Raw genomic sequence first — 12,251 nt, 5'->3', positions numbered from 1 at the left:
CTAAATTGATTTAAATAAAGAACCTGGGATATAATAGTCAAGTAAAAACAGAAGCAGTGTGAAATTTTTAGAAGGGTTCTCATTCTTTTTGTCTACTTGGGAAAGGAAACTAGGGCTTTCTGACGAGGCCTCAATATGAGTGATGGAATAATCTCTCAATATGAAAATTTTACTTACTTAAAATGAACTGTTAGCATTTTCTGACACAAACTTAAAATTTACTTAATAAACAAAGCAATTTTTTTCTTCTGAAAGGCCACAATTTACTTAGAAACCACAACTGCGAAAACATGACAGATAAACAAGAATCCTAAAACCCAATCAGCCTAAAAATCAGACCACATCTACTAGTTTTAAAATTGATAATATACAAATGAACACGTTACCTTCCTTTTTCAACAAGCAGCAGGACATCTATTTTTTCTCCATTTTGAATCAGACTGCTGATTGCTGAAAACAAAACATAATGACATTTTCCTCTTGGAAATATATGTAACAGATTTTAAATGACCAAAGGAACATGAAGCTCATCAAAATGTTTTAAATTTAGCATGCATTTTGAAAAAGTGACTATATGACAAATTGTCAAAGCATAAAACCATAAACTACAATAGATCACAAAAGTATATCAAGAAAAACAACTTGGATAATAACCAAGTAAAAATAAGCAGATTTTTAATGTAAAGTGCACCTCACTGTTTTGCTGTATCAAATTAACCTTAACCTGGAAAAAAAGCATGTTACAGTACTGTAAAGGCGCAGAAGCAAACTGGATTCAGCTTGCTTGTATTCCAACGACTGTGAATATTTACAATGTCATATTATGGAGAAAACTCATTAGCGTAGCGTGAAGACCATTTTCGCTCTTGATTATGTTGATTTATATTGGGTGTGTCTATATAGGTATACATAAGTACACATACATACATAGTTACCCTCCTATATAAAAGTCTACATATCGATTATATGTAACATACGCCACTATATTTTTATAAGCAGTATTATCTAATCAGTAAAAGGTCTGCTACACACAAAAATGCTTCAACTGAGTTTTACCTACCTACAAACTGGGCTCTTTGAATAGGTAATCTCTTTCAAAGAGTCTATGGAGTATCTTCATGTTGCCATCTACTCAAGAGACGGCAAAATCTTGAATTTCAATCAAGTTCAGTAAGCGTATCCTGGTGCATGTATCAAATGCCAGTAGCTTCCATTTTTGTGTCACATATACACAATACCTCATTTAAATTCACAGGTTTCAGAGTAGCAGCCGTGATAGTCTGTATTTGCAAAAAGAAAAGGAGTATTTGTGGTACCTTAGAGACTAACAAATTTATTTGAGCATAAGCTTTCGTGAGCTACAGCTCACTACATCGGATGCTATTGCTCACGAAAGCTTATGCTCAAATAAATTTGTTAGTCTCTAAGGTGCCACAAGTACTCCTTTTCTTTTTATTTAAATTCACAGTTGCTTGAACACATAGAAGATGGGAGAAAAAGTAGCAAGTGACTCTGAAGAATTATTATTTTGTAAACTTCAGTTACCAGTATATAATTCAATTTCCTCATTAGTGGGAAAGACCCTTACTTTCTGGCAATTGAAAAGTTAGAATCTAAGGAGGATGGACAGTCTGGGACCCTAGGAATTCAGAAGCAATTATATCACTAGTATTACAAGACATCCATTCCATCATCAGAATCAAAGCAATACTACTTGCAGAATGACCAATATTCAAAAATTAGGCCTCCATGCATCCTTGCACAGACAAACGCATAGCCAAAAAACCCTGAAATTCTGAATTCTCATAACTAACTAATCCCCAGTGCAATTGTTTCAGATTTTGATGTCCACAGACCTGGCAACTGTAAGTCAAGCCCAGAAAGTATTCCAAAGATTAAACGTGAGCCAGACGTATGTGAATTCATGAAGAAATAGGTGCTTTTCACGGTACTGATGCGGGAAATTAAAGGAGGCCAAGAGATCTGCTGGCTTTTAAGTTTCTTTGAAGTGCAAAACAGTCTCAGATATAACAGCTGTGCAGTTGGATAGAGCTACAAATAGATACAATAGCAGCATGTATGAAGAACTACATAGAAAGAGATAATAAAATTTATGAAGAGCATAATTTCTAACCTTTTCTTCCCCCTGCTCTATATTCCATACTACCCTGCTCTGTATAATTATATTATAAAACTAAAGATGACTCCAAAATCTAATTACTCTATTCTGGAGCACAATGTAACATACTATAGAATGTATTAAATAAATATACTCCTATCTTCCTCGCATCATGAAATTGAGCAAGGAAAATTTGATACCAAAAGTAACAGAAGAGTGAAAAACACTAGATAGCGAAATAGTTTTCTAAAAGGATTATTTTTTTCCAGTAAATTTGCATACTTCAAAACTAGACCAGTCATTCATCTCAAGAATAATTGTTGAATGTTTCTGCACTGACAGGAATAAAAGACAACAGACCCAATAGGTCATATATTATTCTATGATCCTGCACACTTGTAAGAATGATACTACTATAACTAGACCAGACTTGGTTTACTAACTATGATGCTGTGAAAGTGGCTTTAAACTGGGCAACCAATGGAAAAAGAGAAACAGATGTAGATACAGAGTATGAGAGTGGATGGGGATGGCATTTGGTGCATGCAATGGGATGTGTGCACTGAATTCCTTGACACTCATGATTTTAATGTTATACAGATATTCCCAAAAGCGGAGATTAGAATAAGTTTCTTAGAACACACACTAATACATTTCATATATTCTCTGAAATCTTACTTAGCTCCTGCAGTCTCCTTAGATGTATTGAATCCGCTTGAGCATTCTCCATTTCAAGACAAAAATGTAGACTTGACTTATCTATAGCAAACCAGCCTTTTCTCCACTGATCAAGATTATGGCAATCTTTGTAGTACAGCTGGCCAATCAGATCATAGTCTCTCTTTAACAAACATTCAGCCACAAAGGGGACAAAATGCTGCCAAGAAAAATGAGAAAAAATAAGCCACTCCAAATACCAAAGATATACGTACATAAAGTAATAATGCCTATGTATTAAGTGGGGATGAGGTGACAATATAGATAGATATTGCACCCCTTAATAAGGATAAAAAATAAATACATAAATTAAATCCTAAAACCAAATGTAAAATGAGGAATAGTAAATTTTTACAATTCTGATCTCCTTAAGCTTGCAAAGTCAATGATCTATTTTTATTATAAGTAATGTAACCCTTACATACCTTGTTTTATTTCAGTAGAAAATTTGCGGAAAGCATAATTGTAGCCATACACTGCTCAATTGATGTAAGCTCCTATTGCGTGCATCAGGATCTATTGATACTAACCCTACTGAGACACGAGCACATCTACAACCATATTCTTAAGGGCAGTGTTAGAATGTTGCGTACCAATTCTCCTTGTCTTTCATTGCATTACCTCAATACACACGTACAGTACAACAGATGCTTTCTTCTGCTGTACAAAAAGCCTTTGCACACCAGACAGATCAGTATTAGTCAACTTGCATTAAAGAATGGTTTCCCAGACAATTCTAAGCTAACAATGCCACTTTATATCCCATGTAAAGGCTCTTGGCCTGACTTGAACAGATAATTATCAGCATTACCTTGGCTATTGCCCAGGTCCATTTCCTCTGTGAATGTGCAGTTTCCGCTCCAAATAGAAAAACACGTTCTGACAGTAAGTAGATTTCAAAGGTAAAAATGGCCCTAAAGCAAGCAAGAGAATAAAAAAGGCAGTTGTATTTAGGCTTCATAATATGAAATAGTCAAGAGCTCAATTTTTCTCTCTCTCTCTCATGCTCTCCTTATCTCATTCCTATGGAAAATCCATCTGCATTTTTCTTCTAATGTTACATATATAAAATAGCTACTACCATAAAACAGCTTATATTATGCAGTCATAGCAGGATAGTTACAGTACCTTTGACGTCTATACGTTTTGTGAGGGCACTGCATATTGGGCTTTGCATTAAGTTGAAATGAAAATTTCATTGGAAGACTATTACTTGAATTTGCAATTCTATGTAATTTCAGGACAAATATTGTTGAAATACATTCAAAACATATTATGCTTGTTGAATATAAATGGACTATTTACCCACTAAAAGGATGTTGCAAATGATTAAATATTAATACATAAATAATATTAAAACGTACCTAATATTTTAAAGGTTGGCGAATCAAAATTCACATTTTGCTAATTGCAACATAAAAATAATGATGCTGCCATTATCAAAGAAAATCAGCCTGAATTTCTAGCCAAATTTATCAAATGATGACTTGATCCTTCCTATATGAATTAGTACAATGTTAATGAGTTATGATATCCGCTCTTTGACCTCTCCCCCTAGTCCAACACATTTGGGTTGTGACTCTTCTTCAAATACCGGAGGCAGTTCAGATTTGTCTACAAGCTCTGCGGATTCCTCATGCTCCTTCACCCTCATTCCAAGCGAGCACTTCCAAAGTTATATGGAAATTCTTATTATTAATAGGCTATGCATCTCAATAGTAACAGCTTATACTACTCCATTAAGAAAAGACATGAAATTCAAGAGGCCATCATATAGTCACCCAACAAACTTCTCACGTGGGCTGGACTGGAGGAAATATTCCCAGAAAGGAAATGAGGCAAGGAGTTTTTAACTCTAGACCTTTCACCCAGGCAGATACAATTGGGATGTAGCAAGCAGTAAGGTAGAATTAATTAGGGAGAGATTAGTAGACATATTATTTATTTATTTCGGGCCCCGTAGAGACAAAAAATGCTTCTGCAAAGAAACAAAGGCCAAGCCTGTAGCAGTTCATGAATGTGTTCATGGGTCAGCTTTATACATTTCCTTTGTGGGTGTTGATGTCCTTTCTTCCCAGGATACTGTCCTGAAACTTGCTGAATGGATTTTTATTCTTTTTGGAATCAGTGTCTCTGTGGCTTCATGTAATACAATACTACTGGCATCTCCTCTGGAGGTTTTGGATGCAAATACATAAAGATATTGTGAGGGAGTTTTTCTTGCTTTGTAAAGTTACCCTTTAACTTCTCTTCAGACATCTAAGGTGAAATTCTAGCACCACTGAAATCCACAGGTGTTAAGCCATTGACTTCAATGAAGCCAAGATTTCACTATATTGCATGACGTGGTTTTTTTTCCTGTGTGTTAAGGCTTTGGGCAAAATGAAGGAAGAATGATTTCCTGAAGTCTAGGGAAGGAAAAGTTAAACCTCTGTTGTGAAAGACTCTGGAGTACAATGGACTACCTTTTTTATCTCTGCCAGTCAAAAAGCAGGAAAAAAAAAATGTCAAACTGTTGTTATCCCCTCCCCACACTTTCAAATGATTTCAACCAGTTCTATGTCAATCTAGATCCATGCATGCATGTGCTTTCTATGTCAATCTAGATCCATCACCGTGCTTTCTGAAAATCTCAAAAACAGAGGCAGGGCAGAAATATCATCCTTATTCACTAGGATGGGAACCGAATTGCACAAGATGTCTGTGATAGAGCTGGGAAGTGAATATATATTCCCCAAATCCAAGTTTAGAGCCTAAACCATGTGACCATTCTTGTCCTCACAGAACATGAATAATAAATAATAATAAGAATCATAAAAATGTAGGGGTGGAAGGGACCTCAAAGGGCTCATTTAGTCTATCCATTATGCTAACATACAGGTCTTGTCAAGCCCTTTCCATCTGTAGATCTCAAAGTGTTTTATAACAGAGTTCAGCATCATTAGCTTCATTTTACAGACGAAGAAACTGAAGCACAGGGAAGGGAAGTGACTTGCCTAAGGTCACCCAGCAGACCAGTGGCAGAGCCAGGAATAGAGCCTACATCTCTCGAGTCCAAGTCCACGGCTCTATCCACTAGACAACAGAGTCTCCCAATAAAAGTCACATTTTCTAAGACAGAGATTCTGAAGACACTTTTTGCAGATGCATTTGTGACCAGGAAGCAGGGCTTTAGGAAAAGGAATTAAGGGAGTTATATATGCCATTGATTTGAATGGATGGCTAACATCAACTTGTAGCACTGTGAGTAGATCCAAAATAGGGAAGTTAGGCCTGATTGTTCATTTGAATATATGTTTCCTTAAGAAAACCCAATACCGTAGAAACATATACCAGAGATTTAGATGAGCCCGCATTCATGATGGTATTTGACACAGAGATGTGTCGATATGTAGTTTTAACCGTGTAAGAAATCCAGAAGATCAAGAATGTCTGGCTTTCTAGGCTGTTGTCAATCTGCGTTGACACCTGAAGATGTGTGTCCAGACTCTTGCATAAATCAAAACAGTGGAAGTCTTGTGTGTGGCTAGGACAGTATCTGTTATACTGGAAAGTACATTCTGTTTGGAAATTACTTAGCTCTTCAATAGTCATGCTGTGAGGTTCAGTTCAGAAGAAGTGAGCCCTGGGTTGGAAGATACATGATCAAATCCTAGAGACTGTTGGATATCTCTGAACTGTCTCCTTTATTTGCAGGAAGAGAGGCACAAGCCAAATGTTTTGGCCTGGGGGAGAAGTCAGTATCCAAAATGAATGTTCGAATTTATCATAATTTAGCAATTGGTATATTAAGGATAAATTCCTTTTACAGAAAATGTGGACTTCCTTACATTTTTATTGACTAATAAAAAAAATTGCCAAAGACTACTTAGTTATTTCTTGTCACCCACATAAAACAGCTCGGCTCTTTTGTAAGAGTCCAGGAACATGTGAAGCAGTAGGGAACATGTAGTCACTTCTTAGGACAAAGGCTAGAAAATGTCTTAGTTTATTTTGAATGACTAATTTTGGAACCTACCCTATATTTAAAAAGGAGTCTTCTTTATGCACCACAAGACAGATAACTTCACTGATGTCAATCATACCACTAGGAGTGGTTGTTTTATCATTTTCGTAGTAACTCAAGAAGCCACTTTCCAAAGTACACCACCTTTTATTGCAGTCTGTGAGTAAAAAGATATTCAGTTCGTCACAGTATACTACAGTCATTAGTATTATGTAAGATACGCAGCTATGGGAACGGACTTCTCCCACTGACTTCAATGGGGCTGGGATTTCACTCGTAGCACTTCTACAGTAATACCTATTAAATCCTAAAGAAAGATAGATTATTAACGTATAGTATTTCAACCAGATATTTGTGAACATAATACACTCATTTTAAATTTTATAAGTATTAGAAATAGAGATACCAAGTTGCTTTACAGGTTTCCCTTTGCTGGTTTACACAGCTTGATGGGAGGTAGAAAATTTAGTGCTGAATTTGGTTTGTTCAGTGTTACAGAACCACAAGATACAGAATTAAAAAAACCTCCAAAGTTAGAAACATTGAAAGTTGCAGGAACAATGTATCTTGACAACAGTTGATTGCAAAATGAACAGCTGAATCATAACACACAACAGAGAAAATGTGCTGCTATTTTTTTCATGAACACTGGAAATAGAGGCCAACAGAGTCAATCCATTTTCCACTGTAAGGTGATGCTACAGTGCCCACTCAATGTCATAAGGCTAAGGAAAACAATCTAAACCTTTCAAAGATTCGAGGAAAAACATGAAAGGTCGTACTGTCCAGAACTTATATGCGTTGCAGACTACAGAACACAACAGGAAAAACAGTGTCAAAAGTTTTATTATTTTAAGTGATCTAGAAAAGAGGGGAAAATTGCTCCCAGAAGACTAGCAACTCACGCTGTCAAATCAGAGAACATCCAAAGGATTGTTTCATTAATCTAATACAATTTTTAGTTTGGCTGGTGTTTTAGGAGGACAGGAACCAGAGTGGGTTGTATTATTACGAGCCTGATTCTCCATGCGCTCACAACAATGAATCTCCATGGAATTCAATGGAGTTATTTATAGTAGGGTATATTATATATACACTGTAACTATGCTGGTGTCTAGAAGACCTCATGTTCAACAGTTCTTTAATAAGTCAATATTGAGATCATCTCAAGCGTCACATACAAACGTTTATGTCTTGAGGATAAATGTACTAGGAACCGTTTCTGGCTGAGGTTAGATGATATTTATGTGCATACAGTGCTATAAACATGTAGCAAACAATACATAGCATTTATAAGAGGTTGAGTTAATCCAGATTTTATCTGGAATTAATTATCAATGAGACACATCTAAGTATAGATAGGAAAAGCTACCATATACATTTATTTGTGAAAACAGATTTAAGCAACTTACAGCATTATTTGAAACATTTATTAAAATTGGATGTTTCCTACCTTTCAGAAACCTAAAAAACATACACAGTTTAAGAGATAACACATTATAAACTTTGTGTCCCTCTGTATATTTCTAGGTACATCTTAGGTTAGGAATGCTTCTTAAGTTCCACTAGGAGAGTTAAGGGCACTCAGCATTGCATAGGATCAGGTCCTAAAAGATGATAAGCCATATTGCTGGATTTGCAGAACCTTCTCAGCCTTGTAATTTTGCACGGAGGCTGTAGGAAAAAAAACCCTATTCTTGGATTGTTCCATTTCATAAACTGGCTCTGCCAACAACCGTGATTCAATTGGCTAATGAGGGTTTATGTTCAGGTAATTTTCTCCAGTGGGCACAGACATCAGAACCATACAATAGCTTTGTGTTTTAATTAATGTTTGTACAGCGGTTTGAATAGGTAAAGCAATAATTTGTTATTAGGCTCAGCGGTCCTACCCAGGACCCAATGAGAAACACTAAAATGTAGACAGAAGTAACCTCAGGATAAAAATCATCTGCAAGTGAGAGTGGAGCATATTAGCTCTTCATAGGACTGGGTTTTAAGTGCTTCGCAATGAACATATGTCCACACCACAAACTATTCCATTTAATTGGCACTAGAATAGGAATGTTCCTACAGGGCATAGCTGACATATGTATAAGATAACTGGAAAAAAAACATCACTTCACTAGCCTACAGTTTGTTTGGTTTTGCCATCCCCTGCTACCAATCCTCACTTTCTTGCACATTAACACTCAGCTAAAGTGAAAAACACAGATCAGTTCTCATAACCAGGACCTAGGAAAACATCCAGTGGCTTAAAATGCCTATTGACAAGTCTAAAGATTTTGCAACAGTCTGAAGCGCAGCGTGAGCTTAGTTTAACAACCTGGTGTATAATCTTGAATACAATCAGTTTTTAAAAAGAAATATGACCACTCATTTTTAAATGATCGCCGGTCTATGCAAAATTCCAAGTTTCAGTGTAGAGTTTAAGAGATTTTCAACTCTAATAGGAGCAGAATTTTAGCTGAATTATTATAATCTTGTTGAGAATGGCTTTAGAATGCTAAATGTTTTAGAAGACATCCATCATCCAGCTTTTCTTTCTCCCCTAAAAAAAATAAACACTATTGCACCAGAACAGTAGTAATGTTTGAGAGCTTTTCTCATTGCTTATTAACACCTGTTAACTAACAAACACTTCTCCAAACACTTCTGTTAACTAACAAACACTTCTCCAAATGCTATTCATCCCTGCTGAAGTCATTGCTAGTGCTACAATGAGAAGTCCACAAAAAGCAGGCCTACCGTCTTCTCTTGGATTGAAAACATAGTAGAAATCCACTAAATCATACTTATTTAATCCACAAATCTGCTATTTTCATGGAATGTAGATAGTCCAGTCATTAGGGCATTATCCTGGCACTTGAGACACTTGGGTTTAATTCTCTTCTCCACCACAGATTCCTGTGTGAACTTGAGCAATTCGCTTAGCCTCTCTGTGTCTCTATTTCCCATTGGTAAGTACTTTGATATTAGTGATTTAAGTAAAAGAAGGCAAACAAAATTTAAGCGTAAATAGATACTAATGCATTTTAAAAACAGTGTGTCTTACAAATTTTAAATCACTACGAATAAATAATCAAAGATCAAGCCCAAACATGTACTGTATAAATTTACAAGGGAATTTTTCAGAGGCCAAAGGCAGCTAGAAAAAAAAAATCTGCTTCTTTTCCAATTATGGTGTTTTTCTTTCAGTAAAATGCCAGTAGAAAGCATTTTAATGAAGTGTTTGGGGCTTTTCCAAGACTGAGAGGAACACTTGGGAACTTTCAGTAATTACTACTATTGGGAAATCCTGAATCTCTCGATACATTTTCAAGTGTATTTCTATAATCTTGCTAATCCAAAATATCCTCACATAGCACTAAAAAGACACTGCTATTTACCTTCTTCTATCAAGTAACTAAATAATATGTAAAAATAAAGTGAAGCAGAACTTTCAGTAAGAAGAGAGCCATCTATCAGAATTTTCATGCTGGTCAGAAAAATAGGTGTAAAAAAACCTCGTGTAGTTGAGCAACAAAATCAAAAAGGTTTTAAATGCATAACCTTCCTCTGAAAAGTTACTCTTTATAAAGCTCTCATTTGCGTTAGTGGATGCCATTACAGAACACTTTGGAGTGATGCTCACAGTCTCTCTTTTTGTAAACATATTTATTTTGTTAAAGGACTTAAGTAGTACTTTTATTTTAAGAGGTGAATTAAAGCTGGAAAACTTTTGTAAAATTCCAAGAATGGATATATGAACAACCACCCTTTAAAATACATTGCATTATTGGCATATTTTAACATATTTGACAAAATAGCCATTTCCTTAAAATCCTGTGCCTCAGATTTTAAAGATATCCTTGCTTCTCTCCAGTGAGAAGGATATATATGCCATGAAAAAAAAGATTGTTAGAACTGTGCTATTCCACATACAGGTTTCAGAGTAACAGCCGTGCTAGTCTGTATTCGCAAAAAGAAAAGTAGTACTTGTGGCACCTTAATCTCTAAGGTGTCACAAGTACTCCTTTTCTTATTCCACATACAGAAATCCACGTCTGGTCTGGTCAAGACTGGATCCAGATCTGTATTTCACAGATGGTCCTTGAAAATGCTGGTATAACCCACAGATGAATGTGTGTTATCGGTTCCCCTTTGTGCTCAATCCATAGAGGATAAGAGTTTGTTACAGATTCTGCTATAGGGAATTGGCTCTTCAGCTATGGAGGTCCCTGGTTCAATCGCTAGTGTGTTGGCCAAAATAGCATCCATCACACAAATATTTGCATTTTGGAATTAAAAGCGATACTTAATATAATTCAGTATCGGAAATACCTGGAATTCTTTGATAAAAGCTTTCAAACTGCTTTATTGCCAACCCCAAAATTTTATAACAGGAGTCAGAACCCCAAAAATTCAGAAATTTCTTTTTTTTTTTAAAAAGCATCAGTGATGGAATTTTGTCCGTCTTCTGGTTTTTTAATTCCTCCTGCACACTCCACAATGTGCAACTACAAATAAATAAAATAAAATATTGTATGAAGTGTCATAGCCATGTCAGACCCAAGATATTAGAGAGACAAAGTGGGTGACGAAATTCAACTTCTGTTGGTGAGAAAGAGAAGCTTTTGAGCTCACACAGAGATCTTCTTCAGGCCTGGGAAACTTTCTCTGAGTATCACAGCTAAATATAAGATGGAACAGATTGCTCAGCCAAACCATGGGAACAGCCACAGGTACTAGGATGGCTCCTCAATATGCCCACCTCTTCATGGACTAACTTGAAGAAGAATTTCTGGACAAATGCACCACAAAACCAATATTTGAGATACATAAATGATATTTCCATCCTCTGGACAGATGACAAACTCCCTCAGAGATTTCCACCACAACCACAGCGTCTATTAAACTCTCTCTGGAACATTCCCACACTAGCATCAACTTCCTGGACACCACGATCAGCTTCAGCAATGGAACCCTACAGACAACGATATATAAGAAAACCATGGATCACCACACCTACCTTCATAGATTCAGTAACCACCCCAAACACACCAAGAAATCAGTTATCTACAGCCAGGCATTCATATACCACCGAATATGCTCCAAGGAGAAAATCCAGAATATACACCTTAACACACTTAAAATCACCCTCACCACACAAGGGAACTCCACCAGAGAAGTAGATCGCATCCTGGAATGGATTACCCAAATACCTTGAGAAAATCAGCAGAAATAAATTCCATTATAATCGCACATCCTTAGCTGTCACATACCACCCCACACTGCAGCCTATATGGGGTATCATCAAACAAGTACAACTCATACTCAAATGGGGACCTATCCTGAGAAATCATTCTGAACCTTCTCTTCTAGTTTTCAAACAACCCCGACCCCTCAAACTCTTCAAGTTTACCATCA

General features: G+C 36.3%; 1 protein-coding gene across 4 annotated transcripts in view; it reads right to left on the bottom strand.

Annotated features, from left to right (window-relative positions):
• The window catches only part of ARAP2 (ArfGAP with RhoGAP domain, ankyrin repeat and PH domain 2), a 196,616-nt gene that overhangs the window by 84,992 nt on the left and 99,373 nt on the right, over window positions 1-12,251 (bottom strand). For all 4 annotated transcript variants that reach the window (XM_073342319.1, XM_073342320.1, XM_073342322.1 and 1 more), the window contains exons 16-19: window positions 6,855-6,999; window positions 3,648-3,750; window positions 2,798-2,996; window positions 387-450 (exon numbers count right to left, since the gene is read on the bottom strand). In XM_073342319.1, coding sequence (XP_073198420.1) covers window positions 387-450; window positions 2,798-2,996; window positions 3,648-3,750; window positions 6,855-6,999 — 511 coding nt within the window. The remainder of the gene's footprint in view (window positions 1-386; window positions 451-2,797; window positions 2,997-3,647; window positions 3,751-6,854; window positions 7,000-12,251) is intronic.

The sequence above is a fragment of the Lepidochelys kempii genome, chromosome 4 (assembly GCF_965140265.1).
Source record: "Lepidochelys kempii isolate rLepKem1 chromosome 4, rLepKem1.hap2, whole genome shotgun sequence".
NCBI classification, from domain to species: Eukaryota; Metazoa; Chordata; order Testudines; family Cheloniidae; genus Lepidochelys; species Lepidochelys kempii.
Note: the sequence above shows the minus strand (reverse complement) of the source record. Positions and strands in the feature narration are given on the sequence as shown.